The 18,419-nt window shown below is 55.4% G+C and overlaps 6 protein-coding genes across 6 annotated transcripts; 2 read left to right on the forward strand and 4 right to left on the reverse strand.

Moving 5' to 3' along the window:
- Positions 1-154: 154 nt before the first annotated feature.
- On the reverse strand, positions 155-1,266 carry SPSK_07689 (protein phosphatase 1, catalytic subunit; the record flags this gene model as incomplete). The annotated part of the gene is made up of 2 exons (XM_016734346.1): positions 155-604; positions 682-1,266. The coding sequence occupies 2 exons, from the start codon at positions 1,264-1,266 to the stop codon at positions 155-157; spliced, it is 1,035 nt and encodes a 344-aa protein (XP_016590517.1).
- A 682-nt stretch (positions 1,267-1,948) lies between these two features.
- Positions 1,949-2,203, forward strand: SPSK_08197 (uncharacterized protein; the record flags this gene model as incomplete). The annotated part of the gene is made up of 1 exon (XM_016734835.1): positions 1,949-2,203. One exon carries the CDS (start codon positions 1,949-1,951, stop codon positions 2,201-2,203), a length of 255 nt encoding a protein of 84 aa, XP_016590518.1.
- A 3,021-nt stretch (positions 2,204-5,224) lies between these two features.
- On the forward strand, positions 5,225-6,390 carry SPSK_07660 (uncharacterized protein; the record flags this gene model as incomplete). The annotated part of the gene is made up of 2 exons (XM_016734318.1): positions 5,225-5,440; positions 5,524-6,390. 2 exons carry the CDS (start codon positions 5,225-5,227, stop codon positions 6,388-6,390), a joined length of 1,083 nt encoding a protein of 360 aa, XP_016590519.1.
- A 168-nt stretch (positions 6,391-6,558) lies between these two features.
- On the reverse strand, positions 6,559-8,490 carry SPSK_07244 (uncharacterized protein; the record flags this gene model as incomplete). Its single annotated transcript, XM_016733908.1, has 1 exon — positions 6,559-8,490. The coding sequence occupies one exon, from the start codon at positions 8,488-8,490 to the stop codon at positions 6,559-6,561; it is 1,932 nt and encodes a 643-aa protein (XP_016590520.1).
- A 916-nt stretch (positions 8,491-9,406) lies between these two features.
- SPSK_06926 (uncharacterized protein) lies at positions 9,407-12,835 on the reverse strand (the record flags this gene model as incomplete). The annotated part of the gene is made up of 1 exon (XM_016733596.1): positions 9,407-12,835. The coding sequence occupies one exon, from the start codon at positions 12,833-12,835 to the stop codon at positions 9,407-9,409; it is 3,429 nt and encodes a 1,142-aa protein (XP_016590521.1).
- Positions 12,836-17,434: 4,599 nt separating this feature from the next.
- SPSK_07876 (6-phosphogluconolactonase) lies at positions 17,435-18,259 on the reverse strand (the record flags this gene model as incomplete). The annotated part of the gene is made up of 1 exon (XM_016734529.1): positions 17,435-18,259. The coding sequence occupies one exon, from the start codon at positions 18,257-18,259 to the stop codon at positions 17,435-17,437; it is 825 nt and encodes a 274-aa protein (XP_016590522.1).
- Positions 18,260-18,419: the final 160 nt, after the last annotated feature.

The following is an 18,419-nucleotide window of genomic DNA, read 5'->3' on the forward strand; positions in this document are numbered from 1 at the left end:
GTTTGGTGGGGTCAAAGGTGAGCAAAAGCTGATTGTGGCAGCGGCCGAGCAACAAAGCGTAGCATTACACGAGCTCGGGATAAAAAGTCTGTTCACATAGAGTACGGTTGACAGGTCAGCCCTGGCGGTGGGGACGAGAGTCAAGACTAGCAGGTTAGGTTACTAGCGGCGGCCAAACCTGGAAGAACATAATCATTAGCATGTCGTTAGGAACACAGCGGTCGTTTGAGAACGACAAGACGAGGGGATGTGCGCGGGTAGATTGGGTAGCATACTTCTGCTTCTTCTCGGCCGGCTTGAGGATCTGGAACGAGCAGAGCAGGCTCTCGTCTACGCTCATCATGGCACCGGCATTGTCAAACTCGCCGCAGTAGTTAGGGGCACTGAACAGCGTGACGAGCTGGCGTTTCGAGAAGAACTCGTAGCCGTCCTCGACGACCTGGTGAGCACGACAGATCAGGTCCATGTCGTGCTTCTGCAAAAACCTCGACACGACGTCAGGTCCAAAGGTGAACGAGACACCGCGGTCGTTTTCGCTCCAACCCGTGATATCCTTGTCGGGGTCGGACCACAGAAGATCGCACAGCAGACCGCAATCCGGGATCTATGTAAAAGAGGTTAGCAGGTGTCTTTCCCCCAAGAGTCTGTTTCGGCCAGTAAAGCTACACTGGTATTACTCACATCCGTGGGGCGCATAACACGCCGGATCTGCTCCATGGAGTTCAGGTCAGGGCTGAGACCACCGTGCATGGTGAAGATCTTCTCGTCAATGATAGCGGCAATGGGAAGGCAGTTGAAGCAGTCGGTGAAGGTCTTCCAAAGCTTGATGTTATAGCGGCGCTTGCACTCGTCGTAGAAACCGTAGATACGGTTAATAGAAGCGCACTCGTGGTTGCCACGCAGGATGAAAAAGTTCTCGGGGTACTTGATCTTGTACGCAAGCAGGAGGCAGATGGTCTCGAGGGACTGCTTGCCACGGTCGACGTAGTCACCTAGGAACAGGTAGTTCGCCTCAGGAGGGAAACCGCCATACTCGAACAAGCGCAGGAGATCGTAGTACTGCCCGTGGATATCGCCGCAGATCTTGATCGGCGCCTCCAGCTCGAGGAGGATGGGCTGCGAGATGAAAATTTCACGCGCTTTGGTGCACAGGAAGCGGATCTCGCCTTCCAGAAGCTGAACCTGCTTGCCAGGACGGCTACCGCGGACCTCGAGAAGTCGGTCGATGATGGAGTCGAGGTCGACCTCGTGTTGCTGGTCGGCCATTTTACGAAGTTGCTATTTCTTCCTTTTCCGTATTTTTTTTTCTTTTGGTTTTTTCAAGGAGACGAGTTTCGACGGTGCGAAGGTGCCTCTGTGAGTCAAGGTCTCCGCAAACCTTTGAGCGTCTTTGTTCGACAGGCTCAGGTGATTTGTGGGCGTCAAATGGGAGGAGAGGATGAAGGAGCGACAAAACTCTCGTAACTTGGATCTAGAATCAGGCAGCGGGGAATTGCACCGTTGATTCCTGGAGGTACGCAGATTTGCGTTAGACAAATGTTGGGGTAGAGATCAAGACCGTCGCAACCGTATGTGATAGGATGCAGTGCCCAGGGCAAAGATTTGAGGCACAAATGAGGGACGAAGACGTACCAAGGTGTCGTTTTCCGGGGTTTCTAGAGGTTCGCAACCAGAAGCTGCGAGCGTCGTCAAGTTTGAGGCTTTTGCAGCTCTTCGTTCGTCGTCGAGGCTACTCTGCTGGACAAATGCACAGCTGGAGTTCGTCAATGAAGGTTGGTCACCAGGTCCTTGGTGATTACGTCGCCTTTTGGGTTTCAGACTTGTGAGAGTCTGGTCGTCGTGTACTCTTGGGAGGAAAATCGTCAGAAGTTCTCGTCGCTATCGTAGTCGAGGTCTAATATCACAAGTTTGTAAAGTCTGTTTAGCGTTAGCATTGGCTTCTGTGGCAATGTTTGCTTGCAAATGGAAAATGGGAGGCGATTTAGAAGGTGGCGTGGGTCCGGGCATTGACAGAACAAAAAAGTCCGTGTCGCAAGACGGCAGCGGAGGAAAAACGGGTTTGGCAGAAGGACAGGTAGACTCGACGCGAGAAAGAAAGGCGCGATATTTCTTGACGCGGCTCGAAGAGAGCGCCTCAGAAGACGCGCGCGTGATCGATATTGTTTCTGAAGACGAGAAAGAAAAAAGGTATCTTGGGCCATGAACGATGCATTGCTGTCAAGCAAAGGTGAGGGTCTGACGATCTTCGTCTTGGGAGGACGATGGTCCTTGCACAAGGACGAGGGCCAGGGAAGCAGGAGAGGAAGGCCACAGGTCGAGAGATATGAAAACAAAGCCCGAATGCACAGATCTGAAAACCAAGATGCTGGGCAGGGAGTCGAGGCCAAGGTCGTTTGCAAATTAAGCGAAGTAATGTGATCGTATTGCGTATGACTTGGAAAAGGTGCAGGAAAAAGTGGACGTCGGCGAGGCATGGGAAAGATGAAGGCAGGCAAGGTCGTACCAAGACGACAAGGACCAGAAGAGCGGGACGCAATCTTACCTAAACTCGACGTCGTCGTGATAGATTTGCTTCGTGGATTCGATGCAAAGTCGTCGGGGGTGGCAGAAGGCGGTGGATGAGGGCCTGCAGCGCGTGCGCGGTGAGGACAACAAAAAGTTTAGAAGCGGATGGGTCAGGATCAGCCGGGAAGTCGCGAGCTGGGAGGACACGGAATGCGTTTGTTTTTGTTATGTCTCTTTTTTTCGCTGGTCGTGTTGTTCTCTTTTCGAAGTGGTCTCTTTTGGAAAACCGTCGCCTTTTGAAAGATGGGATCGTTTTTTCGAGGGGGGTTTGTGTAGTGGAAAGAAAAAGCGCGATGTCTTTGTTCAGTTTGGGTAATTCCCCTTTTTCGCTTTGGATTTTTTTTGGTCGTCGTTGGGGGAAGGTGCGAAAAGAAGGTGAGGAAGGAGCAGCAGAGGGCAGGGAAAGTCAGGAAGGGGGGAACGAGGGGAGGGGGAAGGAAAGGGGTGAAAAATTCCTTGGAACTAAAAAAAGGCCTGCGCTGCTGCTCACTGTTTCGAAGGTGGGCAAGGAGGGGAAGGAGCAAAGGTGCGCCCAGACCCGTTCTGGCCAGTAAATCGTGTTGGGAAAGGACGACTGGAGTCCCACTGTTCTCCAAGGTTATGAGTTACAGGTGAGTTGATAAGCGTCGAGAGGCCTGTGCCTCAATGCTGGGTTCTCGCCGTTATTGACGCGAAGCAGTTTCGCAACACGAGCTGCAGCAGGACGGAACTGAGCAGTGAGCACACTACACAGAAGGTCGTTTTCGCACCTGGAGCGCAGCAGCGGCTAGGTCGGTGGTGGAAACGGAGCCTTCGTGCCTTCCCCAAGCAGGCTCTAGACCTTGCACGAAGACCCGCACAGCCGCGTTTGAGGAGCCTGTTCCACTGGGGCAAGTCTTTGCTGGGACACAAGCCAGGAGCAACCCATCATTGCTCTCAGTGTGTAGCGATGTGACGTTAGAAATGGACAGCGCCACCTGGACCGTCAGTAAATATGGGTGAATACGTCGTACTTCGTAAAGTCTCGGTTAAGCTCGACGGTATTGCTTACAGGCAGTAACATAAGATACGTGAATTACGGAGCAATACTGCATACCATTCCATGATTGCACAAATGGAAGCCACAGCAACAAGGTGCACATTTGAGGAATAACGGATGGCATGAAAGACAGCATTACATAATGCCCAGATCACCAAGAAACGAAAAAGAGGAAACACGACAGTCACGACGGGCGGACAGATAACGATGGTAGGCGCGGGGATAAATAGCCCGCCACAAACTGGCAGGGAAGAGCTGCAAGGCGACCTCCAGTGGGCTGGCGGCAAAGGACAGGAACGCGACGAGAGGGTGTCAGCGCGTCCGAGGAGCGACGAGGGGGACATGGAAACAGGATCGTGTATCAGCAACACACGGCACAGCAGCCGGGCGAGGAGGAGGCTCTGAAAAGGCGGTCAACGTGCGGCGACAACAGCCTGCCAGGCCGACATCATGAGGCTTCTCGTGACAACCCGACTGTTTGTGTCTTTTTGTCAACTTCGATTTCGCCCGGCCTTCTTTTCCATACAGACTACAAAGTTGTTTACCCTGGTGAGTTGGCGACCGCTGCTGGACCTGGATTTGCCGAACCAAGCCAACGCCAGGGCAGGCACTCGCGGGCGTTGATGAGTGAGTGCGCGCTGAACGTCGCGCGACGCCGTTGACAACGAGCCAATTACGTGTGGCTTCTGTAGCGCCAAGGTGCAGCTTTCTTTTTATTTTGGTGTTGGCCTGACGGCGCTGCCCTATGAGAACCAAAGACATCAAACGCCCAAGCCCCGCAAGCCCCTCTCTTGCCCACCCCCTACTCGTCATGGCTCACTACGTAATCATCTCGTGTTGCTGCAAGTACATATGTGGTTGTGACGCGCAAAGTACCTATTGTCGATACTGCATTCCTATTGGCAAACAGGATATAGGAAAGCCGCTGGCTGTACCTGGACAGGCTCGTTTGAAACTGTCAACACATATTCAGGTCTCATCACTATACAGTATCTGAGAGGAGGCCACACAAAGCGACTGAGGAAGCACAAGACAAGAGTACTGCGGATGGCAGTAATTCTGAAACTTTTTTTTTGGTGGAGCCGGCACTGGTTTCGACACTTCCTCTCACCTACACAGAAACAAGGCAGCAGCCAGCGCCATATGGATTTTGTCAGAGGGAGGGGAGTCGCCCGGACAAAGTGCACTTTTGAAGCACTTCGCCCCGTTGGGCCGCAGAAACGATCAATAGCATTGGCGGTGCCAATTTGATACGCAGTCCGAGCAAGCCATAAGTTGTGGTTGGGCTCTCATTTGATCATCGAACCAAACGACAAGGCTTCCGCACGCCGGGAGGGAGGGCAAGAGCCCCGGCCGGCTAGCTGATGCCTCCTGCCTCCTCGGGCGATGTGACGGAGTCTCGCACCTTCCTCTTGTGAGCCTTTGTTGCCAGCTCAGTCGCTCTTTCCGTTGCGGCTCTGCAGACTGGCCGATATAAAAAGCGCCTGTTTGCCGTACTCTGTCCGGCTTACTCTGGCACCGAAAGTCCAGCCGTTCTCAGGCTTTCATTTGCTCTGTTAACCACACCCATATTGTTGGGTGTACCTGTCCAAAAGCCAACACAGCATACTCCTGCCAACTCATATCTTCAAAGCCTTCGTCATGGGCAGTCAGGCGCAACTAGTCGGGCCTGTCTCATACAGCGCCCTTAAAACGTGGATCTATGATCAAGAAGACTACGAGCGCCGCACCGGCGAGCCGGCGCCGTTGACGGACGAACAGCGTCTCGCCATGGCCGTCCTCGTCTCGCCACAGCCACTTTCGCCCCCGGCTCTGTCCCTCAAGCAAGAGGGAGTCGATGGGATGGAAACCGACTGGGTCAGCCGGTTGACGTGTGCGTATTTGTCGGGCCCCATATTTGATGTCACTCATCTTTCTTACGCGAAGTAGGGTTTACCCAGTCTTACAAGGATGCCATTGTACCCGCCGAGTACGTCTACGAGGAGCTCCCGGCTAGCATCCATGGCTCGCCACAATGGCGCACCCGATGCCGACTCCCTCGCGAGGCGCCCGACCTCTGGTTCCCGGATTTCAACGAACCTCGTCCAGAGGACAGCGTCTTCCCGTCCAAGAAGGCTTCAAGACAGCATGCGGCACGATGCGCCATTGAGTGTCTCATCTCTCAGGGTCTCATGTCTTCGGACGGCTTCCACATTAAGCATGCTCTCAAAAGCACCGCAACAGCGCTTGCCAGTTCGGCCAGTTCCACAGCGATCACGACAGTGAGAGACAATACGCCGTCGGCTCGAAATCCGTCTCAGAGCCGGCCCCGACCGTTGGTGGCTTGGCCAGCAGAGGTTTCCGCCCGGCCTGCGACGGAATGGCGTCTTGGGCGAGCCGAGGAGCAAGCTTCACCCGACCAGGGGATCACTGCCACAAACGTTGTGGGCAGCCGAGGCAACATGTCCAGCTTCAGCGAGCGGCCGCCGCACTCCTGGAGCGATGGCAACGACCTCAAAGTGTCCAGCATCCAGCAACTCGATTCGTTGTGCAAGGCGCTTAAGCTTGGCTCGCCCACGTATAACCTGGTGCCGAGCGGCGAAGGCGCCGAGAACATCTTTAGCGGCCGTATTGTGTTTTCACCGCTCAGCACCAAGGGTGGCGGGACCAGTGTAGGGCGTACCCTGCCTGAGGGCGTCGGCGAGGTGCACGATGTGTTTACCAAGAAGGCCGCACGGGAGAAGATGGCGCAGAGTGTTTTGCGATATCTGATGACGGCATACGAGGATGTGTTGGACACGCGCTTGGGAGAGGTGGGAGCGATATGATCTAATTCCTCGATATGTTTCACGCCTTATGACTTTTGATACTCTAGCTTGGCAGACTGCTCAACGTTTGTTTATTGATTATTAACTATTTATTAAAAATATCTGGCCCCTTTCACAAGACACCGTATCCCGTTATTGTAAGAGTACGCTAAATGGCGCCACCTTGGCTTACATAACTCTCCAAATCGCACCAGCTCTAGCTGGTTGTCGGACATGTTCTTGGAGGCCGAGACTGCTGGCACCAGCGGCTGCGTTCAACTTCCGGATCCAGGCCAGCTCCTGTTCGGCTGCGTCACGCTCCAGCTGCTGCATCATGTGCAGCTCGTCCAGCATGCCGTCGACCAAGCTGCGACAGTTGGTCAATATGCGGTGCAAACTGGACTGCTGCTGCTGCTGTTGCTGTTGTGCATGTGCCTCCTTTCCGTGTTCATTGCCATTGTCGACACGGCCCAAGTGTTCCAGCTGCTGCTGCCAGCCCTCGAGCTTGTGCACTAGGTGGGCACACTCTTCGTGCCATGCTGCGTCAAGAAGGGGCTCTTTTTCATCGGACAGGAATCCTACCGCAACACGCGTGTTGTTGTGTCTGTCACCATGCTCGTCACCGCTGCTCTCGTCCTCGTCCATCAAGTCCTCGAGCGTGTCGATGCCTTGCCGCGACGCGACAAGATCGGCCGTGTGCTGCGCCCAGCGGTCGAACCGGCGCACCACCTGGACGTAGCGGCTGGTGGACGAGGCGGAGGCCGACGAGGCGTCGGTGGGGCCCTGGTGGCTGGCCGCAGACAGGGACCACACGCCCGAGAGCACCGCGTCCAGTGCCTGGATCTTTTCCTCCAGTGTCAGACCCAGGTCAAATGACCCGCCGTCTTGGCGGCCCCATTCGTATAGGGCCGTCGCGTTGGCCGACTCGGCACGCTGGCCGGCCATCTGCACGAGCTCGGCATGGTCGGCCGCCAGTGCCGCCAGACGCTCGCCGGCCAGCGCCTGGCGTGCTGAGGCGTGCCATTCGGCCGTGACGGCAGCGGCGTCGCGGTGGAGCAGGTGAAGCTGGAGCAGGGTGGTCTGAAGACGGCCAGTCTCGGCGGAGAGGGCGACATTGGCTGGCTTCTTGGAGGGCGAGGCGGGCGGAGCGAGGATGGCGGCAATCCGCGGTTTTGGGGCGAGGTTCTTGGCCGGGGAGTAGTGCTGCTGGTGGGTGGAAAACGCAGGGCGGTGATGTGTGGCAGCAGCGGCAGCAGCAGCATGCGAGGTGGTCGACGTGGCCACGGCCGATGCGTTGCGGCGATGAGCCGTGGATCTGGCGGGCGCGGTGACGGTCGTGGACGACGCACTCGCGGCGCCACGCGTTGGTGGGCGGCTGGCGGTGCCACTGCTGGCGGTCGACGACGACTGCGCCGATGGAGGTCGTAGGACCGTCGCAGACGACAGAGTCGTAGCTGATGGGGGTCTAGATGGCTGTCTTGCAGGCGGCGGTCTCGTCGCTGGTTTTGTTGCTGTTGTCGCTGACGAACCGGATACTATTGACGCCGATTTGTTCCGCGTGTGGCCTCGAAGAGGGCCCGACGCCGCCGATGCTCCCGCAGCAGAGCGTGTTCGTGTCATTTGTGTCGAGGTAGCCGTCGTCGACGAGGATGACGGCAGCCCGCCAGACGACGTGGGTCGCCCACTCGCTGACGCCGGCCGTCGCGGCACAGCACCGCCGGCCGCCGTCCCCGCAGAACCTGACGATATCAGATGCGTGCGCGACGACGAGGGCGGCTTTGTTGCTGGTCTTGGCGCCATGGCCGACGAAGACGAAGACGTCGACGGTGCAGGCGCGGCATCTGGCCGCCGTACGCGAGCCGATGCTAAACTGCCCGTCGCAGATGGGGGCCGCGGTTTCTGGCTAAGCAACGTTGTCGTTCCCGCTGTTGGCTTCACGGGAAGACGGCTGGGTGACGGTCCGCGCGCTCCAGTCTGTGCGGCCTGTGCTGGCTGCGCTGCTGCGGCCGCCGAAGCTGGCAGTCCGGCCTGCGGCCGGCGCAGAGACCGAGTTCGCGAAAGGCCAGCGCCGCCCGCGGGCGGTGGTTGTGTCGGTATAGACGATGGCGGCGGTATAGGCATTTCAGACTGTGTGTGTGTGTGTTTGTGTGTGCGCTTGCGTGATGCACAGACTAAGACAGAATATCGGGCTGTCCTCCGTCGCAGTTGGTCGTGTGTCGTGATTTGGAGATGTTTGTTGACCGTTGCGCCTGGCCGTTGGACGCTAAATTTCGATTGGCAGCTCAAACGTCAACAGTCAATTGCGTCTTACTAGGGAGGTACGCTATTGTGCTGCCGCTAGCGCGCCTTGCAGGGTCGCCTAACAGAGACCAATCGTGTCAAAAACAGAGCATCACATCCTTGTAACCATCGAATTGGCGTCGCCTTACCAAAGTAATGCATCATCACTCACGAACACGACGCTGCTTCCCCGTTACTTTTGAAGCATTTCGAGTGTCTAGTTTCAATCAAGCACGTGTCGCTATCGTGGAAAGCGCACGCCATAATTTGATGTGCGAAAGAGCAAGACAAGCCGGAGAAGACAAGGCTGACTGTCTCACGGAGATTTTCACATTTCATATTTCGCCGTCGTAGGATGTGTACTCCTCGTGGTGTGAGATGACACAATACTAATTAGACCATGATTGATATTCTATCTATAGATGATGCTAGGCGAAATACATGTTGCCTTGCGGTATAACGTCGTTTCATCATGTCCCAAGTCTACCTTCTACGAGGTGCTCGTGGTGGAATATGGTGCCATTATGATCCTCCCCTGAGCCATGTCCGTTGTAGCCAATTAACCAGAAATAGAGGTCGTTTTAAAAAACAAAGGAAATAAAGCAGACTATAGCGATGAAAAACATAAAAATAAATAAATAAATAGGGGTAGGAAAACAATATCCAAAACGAAGTAAATAGGGTGTGAAATCGAATATAAGTCTTGTTCTTTCCAAAAGAACAGGAGAAGATAAAAGAAGGAAACATGAAGGCGTTATTATGCTTCCTGAATGACTGGGAGCTCAGCAGCAGACGAGATGGAGTGGACAACTGGCTTGCCATCTAAGTCGTGACCATCCACACCGACAGCCTCCTTGCCGCCCCCTTCTGCCAGGTAAGTCAGAAGCTGTGCCAGGTCGTGCTTGGCGTGCGTGTGCAACACATCCCGGCACCCTGAGCAGACGCGCAGGTAGCACCACTTGCACCGCCAGCGCATCGAGCGCTCAAACGTCTGGCACGTCTGGCAGCTCAATGGGTAGTTGACGTTACGGTCACGGAACATGTCGCGGTGGCCGTGCAGGCATTGGAACTGGATCTTGGACGGTGGCGGCGCCGCAAAGACGGTATCGGGAGTGATGACATCGGTCATGTAGCCCGTTGGAAACAGTGGGGGCATGCCCGGAGCGAGGGGAAGGTCGGCGGACTCCGACGAGTCTGGCCGCGTCGACGCAGCTGCTGACAGATCCTCGCTGGTCTCGGCAGACTCTGGTGATGGGAGCTGCTTCTGTGCGACCGCCTTGATGGTCACCTGGCTGCCTGATTCACTGACAAAGGACACGGCCGAGTCGGCGTGTGGTCGCTCAGACACAGGCGCCACAGGCGCCGGTATTTCTTTGGCCGGCGGCAGCGGTCCAGCGAGCGCACCAGAAATTGTCGAAATCGAAGCGTTTCGCGACGAGGTGCGGGGCGTAAACCGGGGTTGAGGTTGCTGTTGTGGTTGTTGTGGTTGTTGTAGCTGGTCCGGAGAGTCTGCCAGGCGGGCGACGCTCTTGACCGGCCGGATCTCCCGGCCAACGAGACCGCTGTTTACAGGAGGCGATGGTTGCTGTCGCTGCTGTCGCTGCTGTCGCTGCTGCTGCTGCTGCTGCTGCTGCTGCTGGGCTGAAGCGGACGACATCGAACCCGCCGGTGACGCAGCCGGTGACGCGGCCGGTGATACAGGTACGTCCACGACAGTTGTGGAGCTGCTCGAGGCACCCACTGTGCCTATGGCGGACTGAGCGGTCGACGTGTCATCTTTGCTGTTGTCTTTGATCTTGTCCTCGTCGTCGTACTCGGGCGTTGGCGGGCGCTGGAACGATGGAGGCGGTGGTGGCGGCAGCTCTTTGGCGGCCGGTGCCGAGGGAACAGATACGGCTGGTGCAGGCTTGCGTTTGAAGGCCGATTCCACCTTGTTCTCGACTTTGGCGAGAGAGGATCCCATGGCGGGCGCCGCTGCGTCGGCTGCCAGTTGCGTTTGCGATACAGTCGTCGGTGTCACGGCCGGGCTGGCCTGGTGAGAGGGTCGGATATCGCGACCCGGCAGACCGAGTCGCGGCGACGGCGCTACCAAGGAGGGCGAGGCACCGTTTGCATTGGAACCACCGACAAGCGGCGATTTGGGTGGTTGAAGCTGGTTGAGCGCAGAGCGAGTGGGCGGTGGTGGTAGAGGAGACTGGGGCGGGGGCAGGGGTTGTGCGGAAGCAAGATGGCTAGCATCGTTGGCTGGTGTGAGACGCGGCAGTTCCTTTTGCAAGTTTTGCGGGTTTTGCAGGGTGTGTGCTTGTAATTGTTGCTGCTGTTGTTGTTGTGGTGGTGGTGGTTGTGGTTGCAGTTGCTTCTGCGGCGGCTGGAGGATGCCAGATTTATTTTTACTATTTTGGACGTCAGCAGCGACAGCGACCGCAATGGTGCTTTGCAGAGCTGGCGTTGCTTTCAGATTCAGCTCAGTCACCGATAGATTGGTCTCTGCCTTTTCTGAGCGGCGCTTCCAAATTTCCGTGGAGGGCGTCGACGAATGGTGGGGAAGCGTCGGCAGTGGTGGCAGCGAGTCATCATCCAACTTGGATCCTTCTGTCGTGACCGTTTTTGATAGGACATCCGGTGGCGGGTGGCGCAACGACGTTGATCGTGGTGGCAGGGCGGCTTCAGTTTTGCTGATTGGGGCAGGCGGCACAAGTGATTTGGGAGCCGGTTTTGTCGCCTCTGTCGTCCCATTAAATTGGAGACTGGTAGCACTAGCAGTGGTGGCGTTGCTTGTGTCGTTCTTTTTGTGCGCTTTGGGCAGAGGAGGGCGGTAGCTATAATAGGCGTCCGAGTACGGGTCGTACTCGTCACTGTTTGTGTTTGTGCTGTTTTGGCTGATACCGTTTGTCGTCGCCTTCTCGTCCGGCATTGATGTGGCATCTTCTACCTGGTCGTCATCTACATAATCGCCATCCAGCAGATACGACAATGGTGTGTGGACAGATTCGTCCAGCTTCGACGGCGAACTCGGTTGGCGAACATCGAGAAACACCTGCTGGCCCTTGTCGCTGGGCAGCGGCCGCAGTGGGGATGATGTCGCAGCAGCCATGACTGATGAGGTGTTTGTGCTGATTGTGGCTTCCGAGTTGGACGATGAGAGACCGGCAAGTACGGGCGAGGAGTTTTCTGAGTACGCCGATAAGATGCTCGAAATGGAGGCTACGCGAGACGAAGACGGCTCCTGCTCCTGCTCTTGCTCTAGCTTCTGTTCCTGTTCCTTTTCCTCCTCCTGGGTGGTGGGGGGAAGAGGTGAAGGAGCCCGCAACGTCTTGGTTTGCGACTGAGTCTCGGAGCTCGAGCTCGCGTCTATGTCGACTGGCGCCGACGGAAGCTCTGGCAGCTCTGGTAGTACGCTTCGAGAAACGGATGCGGCGGGCAGCTCGTGGAGACTCGAGAAGCTGTTGAAGCTCGACAGGTCCGGCAGCTGGGGCAATACGGACAAGGAGGTCAGCGGTGCGGCGGCGGCGGCTGGCGTGGGTTCTTGCTGCGGCTGCGGCTGTGGCGGCGGAGACGCAGACGGTACTACAGACCGGTTTGAGTCAGAGCTGGCTACAGAGACCGAGCTGGCCACGGGTCTCCGGCGGATAGCACCGCGGGCCGAGGGGGCAGGTTGCGGAGGCTGAGATTGAAGTGGTATTTGAGGCAGCGGCTGGGACGGGTTCGCTGCAGGCGCAGGGCCCGTGCTAGGTAACGGAGCAGACTTCTTTTCCGGCAGAGGAGGAGGTGCCTGTTGTGGGAAGAGGGAGAGTGAGGGCGACCGCATGGAAGAGATGGTTCCTGGTGCCGTACGGGCCGACGACTTGGGCGGTGGCGGCGGGACAGAGAGGACAGTTGCCGAGGGTGGTGATGCAGTGGCAGGTGAGGCGGCCATGGGGATATAAGAGGAGCTGGGCGAAGAGAGGACGGCGGACGACGGCGGAGGTAGAGGAGGAAGAGACGGCGTTTCGTCTGCAGATGGTGAGGGCCGCGATGCAGAGCGCATAGGAAGCAGCTTCTCTAAGACGGGGGGTGGCGCAGGCAAGGCTTTGGAGAAACGCGAGCGACCAGGGGACTTTGGAGCTTTTGGGATGTTGTTGCTGTTGCGGCCTCCGGTGCCTGTGCTGCCGGACGAGGGCAGAAACGAGGACGAGTTGACCGCCATGGCGGGTAGATGGTAAGACAATGTACGGAGTACTTTGATAAACGAGATGCTGGCGCGGATGGCGAGAATGGAAATGAAGCGCGGGTGAGCAGGATTAGGCACCTGTCGTCTGCTCGAAACTATCCCGGCTTTTTTCGTCGGCGTCGATTTTGTTTCCTGCTGGCCTTCGTACGACGTATTCTGTACTGCAGTGCCTCTTCTTTTCTTGCCAACAGACCACCCCGGCTGAATCAAGGATGGGCCTTGTTTGGAACTAATAGCTGGGTCCCGTGTCAGAAGCGGCACCTTGTCGATGCTATGCTCCTATCTCGAACCCCTGGTCTTAACAGGAAGGGAAACGCCAGCCAGTGGTCTGCATCCGTAACCAGGCAGAGCACCAAGACTATGAATTTTAAAGCGGCGGCGTTCCGGAGATCCGAGATTTGAGTACTGGCAACTGGCAAAAAGGACCGGTCTTATTCGACAAAATAACAAATCAAAAAGCGGCGAGTGTTGGTCGTCTGGGAAAATGGAAAGAGACAAAAACAAGGAAAGCGGTTTCGTGTTAAAGGAGAACGAGAACGCGGGCGGCGCGAGCCACGCAGATAGAGTCACACCAGGCCTGGCAATAAAGAGGTCAGGCAATGCAAGGCAAGGTAAGGCAAGGCAGGCGGGAATGCGGTGGAGGTGGTGGACGTTGTGGAAGTGGTGGCCCGGGCACTTTGTATGTTGTGTTCCTCGATGTTAGACGCTTTTATGAAGCTTGACGACAGCGGTAAGGTGTACGGCGCGTTCAGGACGGGCAAGACGGGCAGAAACGAGCGTGGGAGGCCGACATCCATGAAAAACGCAGGGGAGGTGAAACGAGTGAGAGAACAGGCGATTGGAGTGCATCAGCCAAGAAGCGACAGTCGGGAGAAAGCGGTATGACGGGGAGGAAGGAAGATGCGACGAATATAGTAGAGGCGAGGAGAAAAAGAACGAAGAGAATACAGAGGAATAATAAATCAAGGATCGGTTTCGTCTCTTCTAGACGGGCCGCGCGATGTAGGGAAACGTCGAAAGATTGAAGAGAACAAAATGAAAAGAAAAAAGAAATGGAAAAAGAAAGGAAGCACCTGGGCTGAAAACAAGGACAAGACACGCACATCCGTCGTGGAGTCGCGGTGCTGACGGAGAGACGATGACAAGGTCCACGACAACACGCAAGGGGATTGTCTCGATGAAAGGGAAAGCCACGAGGAAAGGAGACACCGGACAAGGAGCAGAACGAAGTTTAAAGTCAACCCTTTTTTCGGCGTCGTGGTAATTTTGTGCTTTCTCCTTACGTTGATATTTGTCCCCTCGTTCCTGCTCCTTAGGTTGGCGTTCAGGTCAGGTGCAGGTCGAGCCTTCCGCGGCCTCCCGTGAACCTGTCTCGCTCTTGCCTCTTCACCTGGGGATGACGGAGCCAGCTGAAAGGCGCTACGCCATTCGTAGTTGCGAAGTTCTGCGCTACTCTTTTTTTTTTCTTCTCTTTTTGTTCTGTCGTCCGCAGTGCGGGTATTACGCCGTGTCTGTTCTTTTCCTTCTGCATTCTTGACAAAATCTCTCCCAAAACCAAGAATAAGTTCGATTCAAAATTAGACGGGATCGGCCTGGGGCAGGCACCCCTGTTCCTTCCCATCGTTTGGCCCACGCCCAGTCAACCAGTGTGGATTGGTGCCTGTCTCTCCAGCTCGGACAGGGCAGGAGCGACGGGACAAGACATCGAACGAAGGGCAGGCCAAAGTGCCCACTTGCCACTTCACACACACCCTGGTTCGCCAGCGCCACCAACCCACACCCCCTCCTTCCCTGTCAGAACGGGAGGCTGAAACAGCCACTGGATAAAGGTGAAAAGCCAAGGGGAAAAAGAGGGTTTTAAGAAAGGAAAAACGACCGCCGCGATATTGCAGGGAGAAGGCGGATGTTGGCCGAGGCAGCCAGGATGTGGTTTCCATGGTGTTGTCAAGTTCTTTTGTGAATGGGAAATACGGAGTTGAGAAAGAAAAAAGGAACAGCTTTTGATAACTGGAAGAGGCAGCCATAGCGAGTGCAATATATTTGCACGAAGACAGCATCGACTCTACCCCTGAGTCCGAAAAGTTGGAGACGGCGCATCTGCTGCAGATTTCGTGCAAGCAGATGCTGAAAATTCGTCGCAGTAGATATGTGCAGCCGGACTATGGGCACATCAAAGCCCGATGGATCGCTCGTCTTCCGGATCTTCAGTAAGTTTTCTTTAACATGCCCCCCTATCTCTATTTTTGCTCCATTTATCACATCAACTCTCGCGGGCCGGGCTCAGAATGCAAAACCGCCGACCGAATTTAGGGCCAGGGGAAACGCGTGTTTAAAGAGGGGCCAGGCCTCAGTCGCGTTAGCACGACGGCGACATATGATGCTGTGAGGAATAGGATGTCTTAAGACGCGCTGTTGCATGTATCTTTGTTTCGACGACGTACTGTGACGATATCCAATGCCCAGGCAATTAATTGCCATGTGATAGAGACCATTCCGTATCGAAATGTTACAGCCTCCAAATGAACGGATTCTGAATATACAAAGTACGACTACGACCTTCTCGTAATTTTACCGAAATAGGGCGGCTCAAGAATGCGAGATTCGTCAACCAAGACAGTGATATAAAAGTACCTCTCAGTCTTCGCCGATTCATCACTAATAAGCGTCTTGCATTTTGCGTGGCGCACGAAATTGTTACACCAGACGCGCCCCATCGCGTCGGAACATAAAGTGCTGAAGCATGTACATTGTACCTCGAATAGAATACAAAAACAGAGGACACATCGCGACGACCCAACAAATAAGGGGTGCTGAGTGTGTCAACCTATTGTCTCGTTGAATTGGTTAAGAAACAGAAGGAAAAACCTGGTTCTTGTTCGTGGCGTGTAACTATACCACCCCAACAGCCCAGCACCCGATCCTTTTTGCTCATCACTCGTCACTCTTTTGCCACACAAACCGGGCATCTTTGTCAATTCCGGAGAAGAATACCATGAACACCAATGTGCAATGCGCCGGATTGTGCAGGATTGTGCAGGATTGTGCAGGCGTCCATGCTGCGTACGACGTGTGCTTTTCTTTTGAGCGTCCAAGACTCCGTACTCTGTCCGTCTTGTGTGTTATACATGTGTGTTATGTATGTGTGTTTGAGACCTGGACACGGCGTTTTGGGGCGTCAGTGGTGACGTCGGAGAAGATGACGATCACGGACGAAGGTTGCTGGGGGCGGGGGTTCACTTAGGCAAACCCCTGAGCACACAAGCCATCAGCCATCATTTGGAAGCAAAAGGTCCAAGCACCAAGCAGGTCTGCAGGTCTAGACAGCAAGATGGCAGACCCATGTTGGCCATGATAGACAAAGAGGGTCTTTTGAAGAGACGACAGAGATCGAACGGCTGCTAGGCCAGGATTGCTGAAGATCTGCCCACCACGTGCTATTTTTGGACAAAGCATCAAGGACATGCTTGGCCATGCATGGTCTTACAAGTATAAACCTACAATTCTACGAAACACAAAATAAGTAAAAACCATAGAAAAGTGAGACAAAGACACGCATAGACTTAAAGAGAAGAAGAAGAGTCGTTGACAATATTCACATGCATGTAACTGCCAGATAGTTGTCTCGTCCATCGTGTATTGTCTGCACGAGCTCAACAATCAACAAAACCCTACTTTCCATTACACAGCACCAGCAGGCGTCGTGCACCGCCCCATTCCCCTTTCCCATTCCCGTGTACCGTGCAGCTGTCACAACAGAGCCAAGATTCCGACTGGTGGAACCAGTGTCGACAACAAGAAAAGTAATGAGAGATGAAGTGGTTGAGTTGCGGCATTGTATCGGACGTCGCCGCTGCAGAACGTCGCTTTTATTGTCATCCCTGTTCTTAGACTCTCAGAGTCGGAGTGACAGCGCCAGATGGACTGGGGGACAGGACAATTGTGGACTACGTCGGATTTGCATCTTTCCTTGCATTGGCGTACGTCGTATCGTTTCCGACGGCAGTGAGATATCCACTGAAAGAAACCCAAGTTCTTAGTCAAAACACAACACAGACGTCCCGACTGTCGTCATTGTTTTGGCTAGGAAGCGGGAATGAATTGCAACGCGGCAGGCCATGAATGTTGCGCAGGGGACGAGAGAAAATAAAGCCACGACATTCACTCAACGTGTGTTGAAATTTAAACCAATTCTATGGAACGCAAGCACAGAAGAGCCACGTGATAAGAAAAAGGGATGGGGAAAGTAAAAACAATCGTAATTCTATTTGTGACGGAGACATAAGAAAATGGGTTTAAAATAAAAAGCGATTTGATGCTGGGCGCCGCCATCATGCCATCAGGTAGAAGAGAAGGAAAACAAATGAAAGGGGGGGGGAAATAGGAGTAGTAGAAGTGAAGAAAAGCAACCGAAAACAAAACATAGCGAAATGATGCGAGACAGAACAAAGCCAGCCACCCTCCCCATTTTCCTGTATTCTGCCATCCAGTCCCTCACTCTCAGGCTCTCTTCAGCTTGCATTTTCTTTACCACCTCCGCCATGCCATCCACGTTCACCAAAGCCGGGTCCACTACCCCTACAAGTTGAATCCCCGCTTGGGGAAACTCACACCCTCCACGGCCGCATTGTCCACAAACCAGCTGCACCGGTCGCCCGCGCCATCGTTGACCAGAGCGCACGGCAGGCCGCTGTCCTCGTCGAAAATTTGCTTCATGATGCCCTTCTTGCCGCCGCCCGTCGCCACAAAGGCCACCCGCACGCTGTGCGTCACCACCGGCAGCGTCAGCGTGATCCGGCGCGGCGGCGGCTTGGGGCTGTCCTCGATCGGGCTGACCCACGCGCTCGTCTCGCGCAGCAGCTCGTGGCCCGGGAACAGGCTGCACGTGTGGCCGTCGGGCCCGCAGCCCAGCAGCAGCAGATCGAAAATCGGCAGGCGCACGCTGTCGCGGCTGGCAAACGAGCCTACGAGCACCTGCTCATACTTGTCGGCAAGCTCCTGCGTGTCCTCGAGCACGGATGTGTCGATGGGGTGTACAATGGGCTGGCCCGTGCCGGCGGGGATCTTGTCGAGAAGCTCCGTCTTGAGGAGGCCGTAATTGGAGTCGGCGTGGTCGAGGGGCACGGCGCGCTCATCGGCGAAGAAGATCTCCCACTTATCGAAGCGGACGACATCGTCGCTGCTGTCTCCTGGTGACGTTGCGGACGCAGCATTTTGTGATGTGCTGGACGGCAGCAGCAGCGCTTTGGCGAGTGTGGCGGGCAGGCTTCCGCCGGACACGGCCACCTTGAAGACACCGTGGCGCGCGATGCCGGCGTTCTGGCACTGGATGACGTACGACCGGAGAGCTGGGGCCAGCGAGGCCACGTCTGGGAAGGAGTACAGGTTGGTTTGTTTACCCATGACTGTTGTGGTTTGAAGGGGTGACAAAGTTCTAAGCGTTGGGTAGAAGGCCCGCAAAATCGGAGGTGCGAGTTTTCTGGCACAACGCTCTTCGACCGAGGTGGGTGGTGTTCGCGTAGACCTGCTTGCTTTTGTTTTTCTCTCTTGTGTCAACTACACC

Source organism: Sporothrix schenckii, assembly GCF_000961545.1.
Source record: "Sporothrix schenckii 1099-18 chromosome Unknown Cont41, whole genome shotgun sequence".
Lineage (NCBI taxonomy): Eukaryota > Fungi > Ascomycota > Sordariomycetes > Ophiostomatales > Ophiostomataceae > Sporothrix > Sporothrix schenckii.